Here is a 19,296-nt window from a genome sequence, read left to right on the forward strand (position 1 = left end):
TCTCTGTGTCTAACTTGATCTGTCTGTGTCTCCCTTCTGACCTGCATCGCAGCTCTAAGCTGATCTTTAAGAACGCAGATAAAGAGGACTTTGGTGCGTTCTCTGTTTCTGTCACCAACACATATGGGGTGTCATCCAGCTATACAATCTCTTCTGAAGGTAGGATTTATTCATCACTGTGGCTCTGGTGCGAAACCACCCAGCCAAACTCAGGCTCTCAAAATGTGCAGAACATCACAAAACAAAAGTGAATCTGCAACCCATGCTATTATTTTAGAGTTATTTGCCACCTAGAATGACAGCTATTTATTCCTGTTGACTTGTCGTCATTTGAATTGTTTACCATTCTTATTTTCATTATCTCTTCAGCATTTACATTACTATAAATTACATTACATAGCCTATTTGTTTCCTCTTTATGTTAAAGCAGTACATGTAAATCTTGTTCATGCCTTGATCACGAAAATTGTAACTGCGGTACAACTACATCCTGACAAGTACATCAAAAGGACAGACTTGGGCAAAAATCTAAAGGAAACTGTATTTTGAAGAACTAAGGCGCTGTGTAGGATGCAATAAAGATGAAAGCAATGACATCGTACTTAAAAACGATCTCACTGGCATGTAGGCAAAGAACAATTTCATTACACATCTGATGAATACTAGCAGAGCACATTTCTCACATGATTTCTCAAAGCTTGGGGCCGTGTGTGTGTATTATTAACACGTCTTCATGGCAAAAGGTTTTCTGTCAGAAAGTTTCACAATATTTTTCCTTCTATTGCACCACTATGCTACCAGGCTGTAATATGTTATTCAGTGCGCCTTCCACTGATTGCTTCCCACTTGGCCCACAGTTATTTCAGTGAAACTCACAATAATTTCTGAACTCCAAGGTTTCATTTATTTCCCTTATATCACAGGTACTTGGTAAGGCTCCAATAATTTAATACACTAACTCATAATGCAGTTTGTTAGAGAAGTTTAACAGTAGGCATTGGGTGCAGTTACAGGGTATGCACAGCAGCCATGATGCAATGTGTTCCCTATGATTATACCGCTTCAGTCTATAAGTGTTTGTGCATTTATCTGCGTCTTCCAATTAAAGTTTTGACTTCTCCAACTCCAAATTTGGTACTTGAAGTAGCCCATCTAACTGCATGGTAAATTTATATATATGTATAAAGTGTGATATGTATTTTACTCACTTGTTTGTGCGCACAATTATATGTAATTAATATGTTGTCTACGTTTCAGAGATGACAAAGATGCTGGCACTCAGCTATGATATCAGACACCCAAGTAGGTACCTCTGGCTGACTCCTTCAATCTCTCATAATCTCTCTCTTTGTGCCTTTTAATCTCTCTTCTCATACTTTTTCTCTGCTGCGTCTTAATAGTCTCTCTGTTTTTCCCGCTTCTCCCTTTCATGCTTTCGTTTTGCTTTCTTCTGACTGCTTTGAACCTTTCAGATTTCTTTATTCTTTTAGAGGCATATTTCTCTTTTTATTTGATCCAAAAAAGTCTTACCTGCTTTTGCATCACCTGCCTAGCCGCCATTCACCTCTCTTGTTCTTTTGACTCCCATCTGACTCCTTTTTTCTTTTCCTTTCCTTTCCTTTCCTTTCCTTTCCTTTCCTTTCCTTTCCTTTCCTTTCCTTTCCTTTCCTTTCCTTTCCTTTCCTTTCCTTTCCTTTCCTTTCCTTTCCTTTCCTTTCCTTTCCTTTCCTTTCCTTTCCTTTCCTTTCCTCTCCTCTCCTCTCCTCTCCTCTCCTCTCCTCTCCTCTCCTCTCCTCTCCTCTCCTCTCCTCTCCTCTCCTCTCCCCTAGTCATCCCGCTAAAGTCTGAGTTGGCCTATAAGATTTTGGAGAGAGGCAGAATGAGGTTCTGGCTGCAGGCTGAAGAGATTTCCTCCAATGTGACCTACAAATTCTTTGCAAACAACAAGGAATTGTCTGGAGCTAATGTAAGATATACTGCAGTTTTAAGAATGGAAAACGTAGTCAGTAGAGATGGAAAATAATTTTTCTGGCTTTAAGCCAGAACAAACTGACTGTCCATTGGCCATTTGTTGCAACATAAAAGCTGTAACAGCAGTAAAAAAAAATCTCCATATTCACAAAGTCTATTACCAAGTTTGTCTGGCCTCTTTTACAATACATCTCTATTTTTCTGCAGCCCAACACGATGGGTCACAATGTCCCTACAGGTATCATTGAGTTCATCTTGGACCATTTCACTGAGGAGAATGAGGGGACATTCACCTGCCAGATCACAGATGGAGGCGGTAAAGCACAGAGCTCATTGGTTCTGATTGGAGCTGGTAAGAGGTTTGACTGTCAGTCCACCATCAGCATCTACAATAACTTTCTTAAAAGGTTGAATCATGCACAACCCATGCTAGAAAAGCTGCTGTTAACCACACGAGTATCTGACGTAAATGTGTGCAGAAAGGACTTTACGTTTTCGAACCCTTATTTTTCTAAATATGTTCAATTTCATAAATTATTATTCCCCTCTCATACAAGGGACCATTAGCTGGGTACACCACAGAAATAATCTGTAGCTACAACTGGAAACACTTTGATCTTTTAATTATTCTCTGTTTATGTGTATCTGCATGTGCACACAGCTTTCAAGGCAGCGTTGGCTGAGGCTGACTACCAGAGGAGAGAATACATCAGAGTCAAAGAGGGTAAGAAATACAAAACATCATCCACTTTAGAGCTTGTATGAGCTTTATTCTTATAGCCTGAGACCAGCACACCACTATGTTGCCTGGGAGACAACTAATCAGTGATTATACCGAGAGTATAGAGGGTAGAAGTGGACCATCTTTACTTAAACTCAAAATGGACACAGTTCAAATGGCTCGCTATGTGACAAAGTCAAAATCCTCCAATTTACCAATTACATCTGTAGGAGAAGTGCAAAGTTTTGCATTAACCCTCCCGTTGTCTTAGGGTCAAAATGACCCGCAGCTGTGTTCAACCAAGTTCTTTTTTATTTAATTTGTATTTTTATAGGAAGCTGTGAGGGTTTCTTTAAAGGGTTCTTTAAAGAAACCCTCACAGCCTCCTTGCCATCAACGATCCCAAAAAATATAAATAAAATAGAACTTGGTTGAACACAGTTATGGGTCATTTTGACCCTAGGGCAACGGGAGGGTTAAGTATTGGCTTTTTCACAATGAATTTAATAAAGCTTATGATAAAGTTCTACAAGTAACTATAAAGTGCTTATATTCCTTTCCTGGGCCTTTGTCTCATGTCCGTATCCACCACAGGCCCCCACTTCAGTGAGTTCCTGTCACTGCAGGTTGGAGATGACTGCTCTGTCACTTTGGTCTGCAAGGTAAATACACCCTGACTCAATAATTACTGAATGTTTACCCTCAAAACAATTGGGAGGCTGACATATAGCTCATTAGACATTCTAAGGAGACTGAATGCAAGATGCCACAATGCAAATGATAAGGTCCAGACTGAAAGTAACTCAGATTATGCTGTCAGTGTTTTGTCCTGGGTTTGTTAGAATGTATATTATTTAGACCATCTTAAAATGTAAATGTTGTTAGTGTGCCTTGAGACAATATGAAACTGACATCTGTTTAATCTGTCATTTTAGCCCAAATAAGCACATTTTTAATAATTTAGAAACACAGTAAACATGCAGGAAGTGCCAATACACAGCAGGCATAAATATCAACCATTTTGCAGAAATGTGATCCATTTGTATTTGTTGTCAGTGATTACTTAGGTTACAATATATTCTTGAAAATGAAAACAGCCTGAAGTTCCCTGGTGGAAAGACTGCATTTAATTTTTTTTTTATTTTTTTTTATTTAATCCATAAAGTGGTTGTGAGTAACTGCCTAGAAAAGAAAAGTTAGAGTTATGTGCAAACATTTGGGCACCCCTGAGCAAAATACATAGTTTGTTGATTTTTGAAGTGAAAATAAGTAAATACTAACCTTGCAGTAAGCAGACATTAGAAATTAGCCTCTCTTTAAATATGAATGCACTCTTACCTTTTAGTTCATGAAGAAAATGGCAAGAATTTAGGTAGGTTCTCTTTCTTCCTTTTTTCGTGGCATGCTGTTGCTGAGAACTTCTTTAACTCTTGACTGATTTTGTTAGGTGAAGAATTGTCATTAGGCATTGTCAAATGATGATGACACCAGCGCTTGATCAATTCTCTGACTTCAAACGTTGTGGTAACACTCAACAACTGTGGGCTCATCTAAGCAGCTGACTGAGTATCTGAAATGAAAGTAACTGATGCCTACAAAGCAGGGCAAGCCTATAAAAAGCTTTCAAAGCCCATTAATTTGAAGGTTCCACTGGCTGAAATTTTATTAAGAGATGGCAGTAAAGAAGACCTCGAAGTTGAGACAAGATTTGGATGACCAAGAAAACGTTCTGGTCTGTTGGGCAGAAAGGCAAATCCAAACCGTTATAAGACTGCAAAGTAGCTGCAGGAAGGACATGTACACAGGAGAGGTGATGCAGCATCTCACAGTGCAGCACTGTAATAATGATCCAAAGGACGCAACGTCATCACATAGGTCAGCGTTTGAAGTATGCAATGCAACATCTTGATAAGATTGAGTCATTTTGGAATCAATTGCTATGGAAAGACGAAGTTCAAATCGAGCTCTTTGGCCACAATTGCCAACGGTATTGTAAGAAGAAAAAAGGAGCAGCATTTAATGAAAGCAATGTCTTTCCAACTATTCCGCTGGTTTCTGTTCAGGTTGGAGGTTTTGCACTTTGAGGTTGTGTGGCAGGCAGCAAGGGTGTATTGGCCATCGGGAATACTAGGGCAAATCCTAGTGGGCCGTTGGGCCGTCAACATTTTTTTTACCGGTCCTCTCTCGGCACAACCAATATGTATTCAATCCTGACCAGAACTGAACTGAACGTCCCATCCTCCCCTCCAACCCTCACACACACACACACACACACACACACACACACACACACACACACACACACACACACACACACACACACACACACACACACACACACACACACACACACACACACACACACACACACACACACACACACACACACACACACACACAATGGATCCCACTGAATATTGGTAAACTCTGGATGCAAATACAATCCAGTCAGTCAAGAAACTAAAACTTGAAAGTCTTCAAGAAATACAAGCTGAAGTATTTAGAATGGCCGACACAATCGCCTGACCTTAACATCATTGAAAATCTGTGGGTATATCTTAAACATGCTGTACGTGCAAATAAATATCTGAGAACTTGAAGTGATTCATGAAGAGTGGGTGAAAAAAAGTTCTCAAATTAAGAATAGAAAGCTTCGCTGGCTGCAAAAACTGACACAAACTTTTGCTCATCTCACAATTGTTACATTTTAATACTCATGAAATAAAAAAGCATGATTCATTCACATTTGACATAAGATTTTCACTTCAGTTAAATCTGTTTGCTGCAGGGGTTTACTTGTTTTCACTTCCCAAATTCTTGCACACACCTTAACTCTTGGTGTTGCTAAGCTACCACATCAACAAACCTTTAAACACATCAATAGCTTGTTGAATTTGCATTTTGTAATGAGTTTTAGAAAATATAAGGACAAGCATTTATATTGTTTATGTGTTTATGTAAATGTTTATTGTCATTGTAAAAAGATATGACAAAATCTGAGGTATGTGGCCATAATGGCATTGCTACCAGCAAAGGTCAAGCGTATTGCTGATATTACCTACAGAACATGTTTCGTTGACCTGTTACACTTGAAGCATCTAAGAGGTTCTCACTAAAAGATGCACCACATCTAAACTCAGGAAAAATACATAACTTTTAGAGGTCATTTTATTAAAGTGGAGTAAAATGCAGTTTTTGAGTTCGTTCGACCTGGGACTGTTTGATTTTACGTTAAGCAGAGATATATAAGAAGCTAAGACCTCCCTTTCTTTGAAATGAAAATGATACTGAATGTTTTAATAATGTGCATGATTATCTCTTTTCATTGTAGGTTGCTAACTTGAAGAAGGAATCAGAGTTCCACTGGTACAAAGAAGAAACAGAGATCATCCCTGATGTGAAACCTGACCTTGGATCAGGAGTCTGTAAACTACCAATTAAACTGGTAACGGCACATTACTACTATTAGGGCCTAATTTACTGAGATCTCAAATAAAGAGTACTAAATTGCGTGTTTTTTCCAAAAGTTTGCACATTTTTATTTGACCCGTGACTTACTAAGAGTATTTGCATCACTGATATCAGGTGCAAATCGCTGTATTTAAATGTGGGGTTAAAGTGATTCCAGCCATTCTAACAGAACGACCGCAAAAAGAAATGGAAATCTGATCCCATTGAAATTAAGAAATATAAAAATAACAAGAACAAAATGCTATAGAGGACATTATCAGCAATACTGTGGGAAAAACAAAAAGGTGAAAAAAACCCCGCTTAATAATAAAACGTCGGCAATAAAACAAGAGGGACGGTAAGATGCTTCTAACAAACACTGAGCAGCAAGTCCAGCTCTTTCTGTGATGGGCCGGTGAATTAGTCTCACTCGGTGCCTTGTGAGTGCTCGGGAACCTTATGTACCTGTGAATTCTGCAGTTAATCTTTTAAAATAAAAAAAAAGCGTACCATACTATTATATCTCATGCACACACATATCAGGATGCCATGGTTATACTAAGCAAAAGCATGATTGTCATATTTTGATCAGTCACATAAGTGATGAAAAGGCTGCTCTCCAATGTATTCAAGTTAGACAAATCTGAGTTCCTTATGTCCCTATGTTTCCTCTCTAGTTTTCACGGAAGACAGTTGGAGTTTATAAGGCCACCATCAGTGATGACAGAGGAAAAGATATGAGCCAAATTGATGTCTCTGGAAAAGGTAAATATATGTTTCTTACTTAATTTATCTAACATTTTATTTAGTGAAGCAGTTTAATGTCTATGACAGCTGGCTTGTTGTCTAACCGAGCAAGTATAAATGATAACCCACAGTGTAATGAAACGAATGAAATTAAAAGAGACCTTAATGCTTATTAAATAGCAGGAGACAGGAAAACAACTATGGTCCAAATTCATATACTGTATCAGGACATGGTAAATTAATGCTTTTTTAACAACAACAACAAAAATGTCTCTACTGTATGAAAATAGTTCTTGCTGTGTGACAACTTGCTCAGCTGCTGGTTGTGTTGATTCTGGAGAAAATACATTTTAAATTTCCTGTAAAAGATTGTGTAAAACAAACTTCAAGCTTGTACATCTGTTTTGACATTTTAAAGACAGACACAACAGCACTACTGTCCTTTCTCGAATAATCTCTATCTCCTCAATATTAGCGGTTAGCAAGTATTTAATCAGACTTTAAGGCAGAGATTTTTTTATATACAGTTTTACTATTTTATCTAGGTGGCACACTGCAAAAGAACCAACAGTATTCCCTCTGTTAGTTTATTATTGGCAACAGGGATACTAGGTCCCAAGATTCAGAGAAAGTGTAACCATGTAGGAACAAATACCCAGACTATTGAAGAAATAAAATTGTTTAATCTAATCCCTGTTTTGCTGAGTTTTGAATGCCACCACCAGGGGGTAGTATCATGCCTCTCCATCCTCCTGGCGCTTTCTCTGACCCCATGTTACTCTGCTCTCTTCTAGTCTTTGACGATGCCATAAACAAGCTCAGCCAACTGGCTGGTAGGTATCTTCCTTCAACACACACAAACACACACACACACACACACACACACACACACACACACACACACACACACACACACACACACACACACACACACACACACACACACACACACACACACACACACACACACACACACACACACACACACACACACACATGCACAGAGGTGAACACACGAACCTCAATTATCTCATGAACAGATATCTATATGGAAAACATGGCTAAACATCACCAGCATCATCCTCTTCCCAATGGAGGGATCCAGTTCAAATTATCCAAATTTAACATGGCACAAACACACCGCAGTGATAAGAGATTCAGTAGATCAATCACCAGGCTGATATGTTTCTGTTTTAAAATCCCACTGCTACACACACAAACACTTATCAGCGTGTGGCAGAAGTTGTCATGCTGGAAGCATTTGGCCATCATGCCATCATGTGGTGAAATCACTTTAAAATTCCACTGCGCTGTCACAGTGACAGTGTGGAGGAGCATCTTACTCCTATTTTAAGAGACAGTCACTTGACAGCTCTGCAGCAACTGCTACAGCAGTGGTTGCAGAGGAGAAGAGGGTTCATTACTGTGATAATGGGAAACCATGGTGATGTGACCAGGTGGATGACACACTTGTCCACTTGTAATGTGCAGCAAACAAAGTCCCACACAGACATAGTGTAGTATGCCATGCCCTTTTAGGTATAACGGCTTACAAAAAAGTTAATAAAACCTCTTATGGTTAAAATGGTTTACTGAATAGCAGCATACAAACAGTCTGCACTCTAAAATTTGCACTCAGTTTCATTAGTACAATTTTTCTCTCCAAGCTGGACAAAGGTAACAAAAAACAAACCAAAAAAAAAAAATCTAAAACAAAACAGAAATCTAGATAACAGGATATAATAGATACTAGCTCCAAATGGCTCCAAATGGATGTTTGATTGTATTTGATCCATTCTGTTCTGCATGTGGTAGCTCTCGGCAAAACGAGGTTAGATTATCCAGCAGCAAGCGGGTAATATGTTTTTCATTTTGATTTCAAATGTGCCCTCCATCACCTCCATCACCTCCTCTAGGAGCCAGTGCAGCACAGCTGGTGATTCACTGCACAGCAACAGGCATTCAGCTGCAGTGTCACATGAAGTATTACACCTCTGAGATGAACATCACCTGGTTTCATGGGTAAGCAATTAGATTTATAATACTAGTAACACTACCTCTAGTACCACTAGAACTATAAACACTACAACCACAACTAATAATAGCAGTTTGAAGACAAGGAAGAAAGGGAGAAGAAGAGGAACTCCAGTATTTGTAGTCATAGCAGGGCTTTTAGGAGGAATTTGAATTTACTTTTAAGCCTTCCTATAAACATGCTGACCACAAACACATTATTTTGCTTTTCTCCCAAGTCAAACCGTAGGGAGTGGCAAAAACAATAAGCCACATAATAAAACTTATGATGGCTGTTGGCGAGTGTTTTCATTATCCTGGTTATTGCAGTAAAATTGCCCAGTTTTGTGACAGAAATAACACCCCTATCATTTTCTATGAAGAACCAAAGGTTTTTTTCTGCACTTAAAAGCACTCCATCTTACCCGAGAGATTATAAGAATGGGAACGGAGGGAATGTAGAATGAAAGTGAGTGGACAGAAAAAAAAGGAGGACCGAAAAAAAAGACAGAGAAAAACAGTGGCGAGAAATAGAACAAAAATGATGGCGATTCGATTTTTAACATCTCCCTGCCCTTTCTGTGAGTGTGTGAGTGACAGATAGCCGTAACATTAAGGAGGCATGTAAACATGATTTTCCATTACTTCTGAAACTGCCTTCACGCACTCTCACAACCACACACATACACACTAACCTCTCCTCTCTTCTCAGTGAGACTAAACTGTCCCACAGTGACAAGATTGTGATTGGAGGAACCCCTGCCATGGCATCAATGGAGGTATTATCATCTCCTGTACAATGCTGAATTGTATATGCTTCTTAGGTGAATCACATTGGGGAATTTTAAGGCAATGAAGCACCGAAATCAGTGGCACTGTTGTCCTCAAAGTGCTTTTGCAGAGGTGATACCGGGGCAACTTGGAGATTAATTAAATTGATAATGACAAGGGGCAACTAATGAAGACAAATAGTTTCAAACTCATTTGTGTTACGACCTCCAAGATCTCAGTTTGGTTCTCTTGGGCGGCACCTGTCGCAGAAAGTAATAAGTGCAACTACAATTTTGGACTTCACTTCCCAGAGATAATAAGTGTCGTCTGTGTGACACCAAGTCAGTTGGCAGTTAAAGAACGAGTTGAATGACCAGCCTGTTCTGTCAGCTCCGCCTTCACTCTCTCGCAGAATAATCGCCCTGAATGATGAAAAACTTTGCTGGAAATGTTGCCAACAACACCCAGTTTGTTCAGTTCTTAATACCAAAAATACAATGCCTTCTCATTTGATGATACATAATGACTTACCAGATGTTTATTGAAAAGAAAATCTTCAAGATTATTACTTTAAAGTTAATTCATTAAGCAGCATGTCGTCCTCTAATTCGCAGTCAAAAGCTTTATAATTGTAATTACCCGAAAAATAAATGAATCTTTTCTAAACTAAGACTGAAATAAACAGTAGGACACCGAGTTAATTGGTTCGTTGGTCATATTACTAAGGGGTTTGTCGGTGGTTTGATTCACAGGTGATTGAGCCAATGGATAAGGATAAAGGAATGTACTCCATTGTGATCACTGACTCTGAAAACTCACATAAACGCACACTGGACCTCAGTGGCGATGGTGAGTACCTTCCCTCTCTTATTTGCTGTCTCTCAGTGTCGCCTACTCCTTTTATTGATAGTTCAGTAAAAAAGAGGGTAGAAACAACAGTCACTTCTTTTCATGGCTCTCTTGGCTTCAATTTGTAGTCTATGACTTTGAAGTGATACTCCCATCAGAAACTATTCTTTGAGTATCAAACACTTATCCCTTTCGGCCTGAAAACTGGCAGTAAAACGTTTGCTGTTTTCTCCGTCACGAAGAGCTGCAGTCCGTGGTCAGCTTGAATTTGTGTTGGTTAAAGTCAGAACAGGTTTACCTGCGGGAAAAAGTATCAAAATGTCTACTAAAACTTGTCAAACCTCTCATGCAGAATAATCAACTTCTCTGTCTTTTCATATTCTGAGTATGTTCCAATTATGAGATATTCGATAAGTGCATTGCTCTCAAGTTCCATTATTCACCTCCTCTAAAAGCCACCGCAGAAGTGATGTGTTTGTTTTCACTAAAATATGTTAAATGATCAGTACTGCTGTGATTTTTCATGAAGGAGCAAGCATGTGTACTGACTTTCTGCTTTTTGTCCGTTACAGTATACGAGAAGGCATTCGCAGAGTTCCAGAAACTCAAGTAAGACTACACTCTCAAATCTGTTTCTTTACACGTGCCTTTATGTGTATATTTTAGTCAGACTAACTTTGCTAATGATGAATCACTGTTTCCTTTGCTTTTCCATCATAACTGTTAGTTTGATTACATTCTTTTTACATAAAAACCATAGTCTTTAGCCTTGCTTCAAAAAACAAAAAAAACAATTTTTTTTAATTTTTTTTAAAAGTTTACTATAAGTACATTTGATATTTTGACTGACTAGTTTGACTGGATTTGAATACTTTAAATGACATCTACCAGAAATGTGTTTATTTACATTTTTATCTCTACAACATTATACAGTAAATGGTGCAAAGCCTGCAGACCATTTCAAGCAGCTTGAGTTGAACTCCTGCACACACAACACACTCAATTTGACTGCAAGTCACTCGTTGATCCATACAACAGTTCCATTAAAACAGCCAGTTAAAAATATTAGTGGACTTTTGATCTGTTTATTATCCTGCTGGACTGTTTGGAAACACAGCTACTACTGCTTCTGTCGAATATTATCAAGATCGACATGCCTGCCTCCACCCAGCATCGACCTGCGGGCTCTTTTTTGAAGTTCCCAGGGGCCACAATTCTTCTGTGGATTTAGACTGTGTTGGTGTTTTCTGACACTTCCAACAAATCCAGACTGATTTTGAACTTAGGAGTCTGTGGGGGCTGTACCGTCAACTTTATGACTCTACTGTTTGTGACAGTACTTTAGGACTCTAGCTGCATCTTTGGGGTCGTTGTCATTCTGCAGATTGAATTTGGGACAGATCAGATGGGTCCCTCATGGAATTACAGGATAGATAAGAATCTACTGTAAACATCTACTACAAACATCTACTGCCTAAAACGTTTTCACAACACAGTAGATGACAATTAGTCATATAAGGTACTGCAGCCTACATGTTTGCATTTGAAGTCATTGTAAATAGTTCCAACTCTGAACAGATACATGGTCCAGATACAGTACATGATACAGTAGTCCAGTTTAAGATTGCTCTCATCTACAAGCTGGACTTTTCAAAAACTACAGGGAATCCAAAAACTCCACGCCTCGCTGTCTGGAAGAGGTCCAGTGTAATTTGAGATAAAAATCTGCATTAAAAATAGAAGCAGTCAGGTTCCTTTGGGGTCCTTTGGCTAATTGGGCCAAAGCAAACCCCACACACTGAATTTTGCAAATCAATTTAGAAAAAAACAATTGAAACTCCAAACACTAAACACAGCACACAGAGTGGAACCCGTCCAAATCCCTTTTCTAATTAACATTCAAAGAGAGACATTTAAGCACAAGATTTTACAAACACATTGAAACAAGTGACACCCTGTTGCCATTTTGATTGAGCATCAACATGCCAAGAGGAGAACAGAGTTCCCCCAGCCATCTGGTCCTGCGGCTGACCTCTGGTCCTGCCCTGCTGCTCCGACAGCCCTCACGAAAAGATTCGGAAAACTCCCGGAATAAACAACATTATAATGTGGTTTGGCTCTAAACCCAGCTTGCCTCATGGCAAACCATCTGATCACTGTTAGTAAACCAAAAATACAAAAATATGTCTGTGTGGTCAGTGCGCGGAGCCAGGTGATGGAAACTGACCAGAACCAACCTGGCTGAAATACAGCTACAATGATACAGACGTTTCCTGCTGTTTCCAGATAGAGCACTTTTCTTTATAGGGTATATGATAAGTGTCCTGCCAAGATAACACTGTCTAACTTTCTGTGTGTTTCAGGGCTGAGGCCTACGCTGAGAAGAGTGAGTTTACCCTCCAGTTCTTCTTCTTTCTTTGTTCAAAAGTCAATTTATAAAGCAATAGGAATGATTGATAATATGGTTTGTTTCAGACCGTGGTAAAGTGGTGGGAGGACTACCTGATGTGGTCACCATTATGGAGAAGAAGGTAGGTATCTAAATGTGTGCAATGTTAGGTCTCTGTCGCCGAACACGTTCGGTCATCTTTACTCTTTCCGCAGACCCTGAGTTTGACATGTACAGTGTGTGGAGACCCCAAACCTCAGGTCTCATGGCTGAAGAACGGAGCAGATGTCGAACCTGATGATCAGGTAATTTACCTGTTACCGTGCATATGACACGGATCAGCATATATTTCACACCTTGTTTTTAACCTGTCACTGAAGCACATAATTAAATTGTGTATGTGAGTCATGCGCATCACACTGGTTCGTGTTCAGCTCTCCCAGCAGGGCCTCGCTCTTTCATTGCATTCCTACCTGCTGAATACTACTGCCGCCTCTTAACGCTAAGCTGTTTAACCACTCCAGAAACCCTGCTCGTCTTTCCTTTCTCACAAATAATTATCTTATCAACCCAACACAACTGCAACAGTATTTTTCTTTGATACTAAAGAAATTCCAAACTCAGTATGAGTCTAACACAATGTGTTGCGTCATGTCATATTATGTTGTGGCTTTGACTGCGTTTCAATATTTTCCACACTCTTTCGATTCATTGGGGTTGTATCACAAAGACCACACTGTGTAGGCAAAATTCAATGTACAACTATGACAGCAATAATGGTTTTAATATCAAGGCAAGTACTTTTGACAGAACATGAAATGTTACCTTTGAAATGACATGTAAACTAATATAAACTAATGAAAAATTATATTTTAAAAAGCATTTTAGGAAATATTAAAGTTGCTAATAAAGTACGTTTTAAATAGTGTATGTTTCAAGTGTGGTTTAAATAGGTCACAAAATTTACACTGATTAATGATCCCAGATGATACACTTTAGTTCCCTGTTGGAACCTGACTGATTGCACTGCTGGAAGTCCCTTTCGAGCAAAAGCCCTTCATATATTTACCGACAGGGTCACGAGTATTAAAGGAAACAAAAGACCTCAATTTGGTTTGAGGGACTTTATAAGTGAGGTCAGTATCAGCAGTGCACTCCTCGATCAGTAACGGAGCACATCTACCTCTCGTAACTCATTGACCTACTTGCCAACCAGTATAAGTCTACAGTCTGTCCCTAGTCAGTGGAGGCTCTTTCAACAGCATCAGGATCCTGCGGCTCCTACCAGCTTTGAAGATTTAAGTTTGAGAAACCCCGGTCCAGGAGGAATTTCTGTTCAAGTTTGCCCTCTTCTTTATTCATTCCCTCACCTGCTAATAATCTGTCTAAAACAAGAACTGAGGTCCTTGGCGATGTGTTTTCCAAACCTCAGGAGTGCCTCTCCCCTACCTAGTTACCACAGAAGCTACTGTAGATATGAAGATAACAGAAAAACAAACAGGAATATATATACAGATCCTGAGAATATTGCTCTGAAGCTCAGAGTAGAAACAGGTATGACTGCAGAGCTACACAGGCTTAAATAGAGGGAAACTGGAGCCGATGGTAAAAAACAGAAATGAATGCTTTAGTACGTTTTGTCACTAAGCATGAGCTTTTTGTGCTCAGTGTACTATTGTTGTCACCAAAACAACTATAATTACCAGATAATGTTTTTCATAGAGCAGCTTCCTTTCATCAGTCCAACAGAAGAGAAACAAGCAAACCACAGATTAACCTACATTGGTCTAATAAATGAATGCAATTATCTAAGACCACATAACATGTTAATTAGAAAATGGCCATCATTTTTAGGATTTTTAGTCCATAGAGCTTTTAATTTCTCACAATTAAAGGCAAGTGTTTCTCTTAATAGGAATGTAATTGGCCTGCTACAAGTGTCACTCCATAAAAATGTATAAATGTCCAGACCTTACAAATGAGTGGGCAGGTGTGAGAGAGGAGAATTGAAATACTGTACTCTGGTCTGCACCGTTCACACGGTATGACTCAGACTACAAGTACTCTATCTGGTCTCAGGTGTCTGCTGACCGTAGACAGAAGTGGACTCTGAATGCTTTAAATGTAGGATAGGTTTGTTTTGTTAGTCTCAAGCGCGGATAAGATATATTTTAATTGACATTTAATTTAATTATATTTTGTTTGACCAACAGGGCTCAGCCGAAAAAAGAAAGACTACAGACTAGAATACCATCCAGTTCTCATTCCCAGGGTGTCAAATACTGCCGTTTTGTCAAAGCCGTTGGCTTCAGAGATACACAAGAGGTGCTGTTTGGTGTCGGCACTTTGACACCAAAGGGCACTATGACTGAGAAGAAATAGTGACAAAGTCCATGTGGGGAATACGTCGGGGTGGTTGGATGGAATTAGAAAGGACTCTCACTCTGGAGTCCGGTGTTCAAGGCCATGAGAAAGCAAAAGTCTATTGTTAAAGTCTAAAGTTATTTACTTGACATTATTTCTGTAAAATTACATATTTTAACACAAACCATGATCTTTTTTAAAACCCATCTCTGTGCTTTTTGGTGTCTAAAACTGAAGGTCTTTGTACGTATCTCTGAGATGCCAACGGGCTGTGACAAACTGGCAGTGTTTGACATCCTGGGATGAAAACGAACTGGGAATACATCATTAGTCCTCGTGTCCATCCAGCTCATGCAGCAGCGCTTAGGTTTTGCTACGGGAAGGTAGTAATCAAAGCTCATGCTGCAGCTCTAAGTAAAAGATAAATCTAATTTTAAATCAAACTTGAAGTGACAGCCTTTTAAATGATAAGTCATGCTAAACCCCCTGTGCTGCCTTCCCCACTTTTTTAACCTTTGATTTCATTTTTCAGTATGTGGTCTCCCTGGACCAGGGAAGGTTTGCCTGTCTGACGATTAAAGGTGTTTCCATGGAGGATTCTGGCAGATATACCATGATTGTCCAGAACAAATATGGAGGGGAGTCTGTGGATATTGTGGTGAGTGTCGCTGCCGTGTACCACAAATGACTGGATTTAGCAATGACATTTCTCTGACCATCGGTGGTGGAAATCTTGTCTTTTCATTGGTGCGTAACAGTGAGATATATTTATGATCACAGCAGCACAAAGCTGCTACATAACTGATATTTGTCATTGTGACTATGGTCTGACCCTGATTTGATAGTGTTAATATGAAGAAAAAAAGAAAAAAAAAGAAAAGCAAAATCAAGACCAAGGATATAGTTAAGACTCAAAATGATTCATTTCAATGCTGTGCAATGTTTGAATGAAGGTTTAGCCCTTTGAAACTTGTCTCTGCTGTCTATTGTCATATGCACTTAGTAGAGTGAATGCATGTGTGGAAAATGTTAAGTTGTGTTATGTCCTTGTCTCTTTCTTTCTGTCTCCAGGTCAGTGTGTACCGCCATGGGGAGAAAATCCCAGATGCCAAACCAACTCTGACCCCTAAAACACTTATCCCTCCTAAACTCCCCATTGAGATCCCTCAGCCAAAGACCCAGGCTGCCCCAAGCCCTGCCCCCTCTGCTTCTAGTCCCGCACCTCCTAAGGCAGCAGCAGGAAGAGGGGTGAAGAGCCCCACTCCTACTCGGAGGAAGTAAAAAGCATAACAGTCATAAATGAGGAATAAATCCATTCATGCACCGGTGCACATGTACACCACACATAGAAGCTTCCATTGGTGTTCTCTATCTGGTATGAAATGGACCTAATGCTAAATTAGAGTCAAGTAAAAAAAAAAAAAAAAAACATAATTAAAATAATTATAGAAATTGTGACAAAAAGCAAAAAACACAGTTTTACTGTGAAATATGAGATAGTTTTATTATGAAAATAAAAAAAATGTGAAAATGAATGAAATAAAATACAAAACTCATTTCATATCTGCATATGGATGATGAAATTGGAAACTAAATCGAAGTGAAACTTGAATGAAGCTGAAATTTGAATAAAGCTTTCTGAAAAACAAATGAGATGTGTTTAAATTCACACTGGAGGTGAACATTTTTGTGACAGAGATCGATACATACAATTTAATAACATACATTAACATAGGGTATACACAATGGACATGTCTGTTCAGAATGCTTAAGCCCCTCAAATCTATACACATAGTCTCGAAACATGTTCCCCTATGTCACATGACATCTTGATGTTAGAATTACTCGCTTTGATATGCTTCATTAGTATGCTGGTGAAAACACATGTCTGATTTTTCATTGTTGCACATCATGCCTCATGAGGTCCTCGGCAGAGTTGCCCAATTCTCTCACATGCTCTCACATGCACACGACTACCGCCACCCTTTGAAGATAGGGCCAAGTCAAGTCACGTCATGGCCCAGTGGAGAGAGGAGGGCCCACTCGGCCTGTATGGAGGGGCGGTTCTGCACATGATCAGTGGTTTGGCTCAGTCTCACAGTCATGTGATTTACACATTTACATGTTCTGAAAAACCTCTCTCGTGTAATATTGATGCACAAAACAATACAGGCACAGCTCCCAGTCACTGCCACATCCAACAGGATCAATGCTCACACTATGTTGTTTTTATTAAAATAGCTTTGACAAAGGAGATGTTAATACAGGTACAGAGTGAAATAGGTCGAGCTGTACAAGTCATTATACCACCACTTCTTCAACACTGTCAACCGATGGCTGCAAATATATAACACCGTCCTCCTTAACATCACCATGGTGAGATACTGAACATGCTGAAGATCAGCTGGCACTGAATCAACACCAAGTAACCCGGAGCTGTGAAGCAGGACTGTCATACTAACACTGCTGCAACACAAAACTGCCATAAACAAAATTCTGCCCAACTCTGACTGTTAGCAGAAGATATTTTTATGGAAAAAACTACATGCATTCTACCTTACAGCCAAATATTAATTATATTCAGTCCTCCCGGTCATCAGCCGACAGCAGAAAGAGACGTGCTGCAAGTAGTCAGGTTTAAAGACGTGTGCCCGAGTGCAGGAAGGAGAGATGGCAGAGCTGATGAAAAGATGGCTGATGAGATTTGTGGTTCATTAAAGCTGATGAGAGCAGAAGAGCAGACGGAGAAGAGAAAGGAGGGGTGGATGGGTAAAGTCATTGTTTCTGTGTTTGCTGTTGCTAATAAAAGAAAGAGATTACACTTTGCTGAGCCTGTTTATTCATTCTGTCAGAGGGAAAGAGACCGAGAACAAAAGATGGGTTGTGAGAGTGAGAAGACTGGAGTAATGGAGAGACTCAAAGAGAGAACGTGAGACTGTGAGGTTCCCAGTGCTTTGTGTTACTTTAGTTGCTGATGTGTCTGCTCTGGTGCTATGAGATGAGTCGTGACAAATTTGTTACCAATTTGAGAGTGAGTTGAGTGAATGAAAAGGAGAGGGTTATAGTAGAGGGGGATGCTGCTTGCATGTACTTTGCTATTGGTGTTGTGCTTTTCTGGACATGAAGACAAATTTCATCGTGTGTGTATGCACAAGTGAAAGAAAGGGGGACAAAACGTACGTGACAGATGAATGCAGATAATTCAGGGTTGTGTGGTGATGAAGGACTTCTGAAGTGCGACAGAGAAGGAGAGGCAGAGAATGAGACTTGTGTGTATGAGAGTGAGCGGGAGGGAGGGAAAGAGAGACAGAGATCTGAATCATTTTGATGTTTTGCTGATCATCTGCTGTGAGATCATTTTCCTGACTTTTTAATTAATTTTCACATTTTTAATCAACATAATTACAGAGAATCCAAATGTTACCATGACAACCAACTTTTAATTTTAATAAACTTGGAAAATGACTCGTCTCCGTGTAACGCACAGACAGCCTGTGCACTCACAGCACGCACAAATAGACGCATACATACAGATACACGACCGCACACAGGAGCATAAACACAAGTTCACACACGCACACACACACATATACACACATATAGATGGCTGCTATCTAAATGGAATAGCTAGCCAGTACTGATAGCATGAAATTGTGTTTCCAAATATAACACCGTGTCATTGGAGTGTGTCTGCCTGTGTGTTTTGAGACACCAGACTATAGAATATACTGTATGTTCATCTACAATCTTCCACATGGGGGCACTATGGAAACACTCAGACACTGTTACTCACTTTTAGGTGCACACACACACACACACACACACGCACGCACGCAGGCAGGCAGGCAGGCCTGCCCTAATTAAAGCAACGCTGTTCAAACAATGAGATAAACTAGCAGCAGAGACATTTTGTGGGTGTGCACTGACACAGCCACATTTTGAAATACCACTTTTACGCACAAATATACATGCTCATACCGACACACACACACACACACACACACACACACACACACACACA

At 39.6% G+C, this 19,296-nt stretch overlaps 1 protein-coding gene across 1 annotated transcript in view; it reads left to right on the plus strand.

Moving 5' to 3' along the window:
* Window positions 1-18,096, plus strand: part of myom2b (myomesin 2b) — a 35,045-nt gene extending 16,949 nt beyond the window's left edge. The window contains exons 22-39 of the mRNA XM_069693666.1: window positions 53-159; window positions 1,258-1,302; window positions 1,830-1,966; window positions 2,179-2,323; window positions 2,633-2,695; window positions 3,287-3,354; window positions 6,024-6,137; window positions 6,820-6,907; window positions 7,684-7,722; window positions 8,806-8,911; window positions 9,615-9,681; window positions 10,426-10,522; window positions 11,095-11,131; window positions 12,886-12,908; window positions 12,998-13,053; window positions 13,127-13,216; window positions 15,808-15,933; window positions 16,347-18,096. Coding sequence (XP_069549767.1) covers window positions 53-159; window positions 1,258-1,302; window positions 1,830-1,966; window positions 2,179-2,323; window positions 2,633-2,695; window positions 3,287-3,354; window positions 6,024-6,137; window positions 6,820-6,907; window positions 7,684-7,722; window positions 8,806-8,911; window positions 9,615-9,681; window positions 10,426-10,522; window positions 11,095-11,131; window positions 12,886-12,908; window positions 12,998-13,053; window positions 13,127-13,216; window positions 15,808-15,933; window positions 16,347-16,556 — 1,618 coding nt within the window. The 3' untranslated portion in view covers window positions 16,557-18,096. The remainder of the gene's footprint in view (window positions 1-52; window positions 160-1,257; window positions 1,303-1,829; window positions 1,967-2,178; window positions 2,324-2,632; window positions 2,696-3,286; window positions 3,355-6,023; window positions 6,138-6,819; window positions 6,908-7,683; window positions 7,723-8,805; window positions 8,912-9,614; window positions 9,682-10,425; window positions 10,523-11,094; window positions 11,132-12,885; window positions 12,909-12,997; window positions 13,054-13,126; window positions 13,217-15,807; window positions 15,934-16,346) is intronic.
* The last annotated feature ends 1,200 nt before the right edge of the window (window positions 18,097-19,296 follow it).

The sequence above is a fragment of the Brachyistius frenatus genome, unplaced genomic scaffold, assembly GCF_029030835.1.
Source record: "Brachyistius frenatus isolate BFR_SWC_R1_liver_20210118 unplaced genomic scaffold, ASM2903083v1 Contig_15, whole genome shotgun sequence".
NCBI classification, from domain to species: Eukaryota; Metazoa; Chordata; class Actinopteri; family Embiotocidae; genus Brachyistius; species Brachyistius frenatus.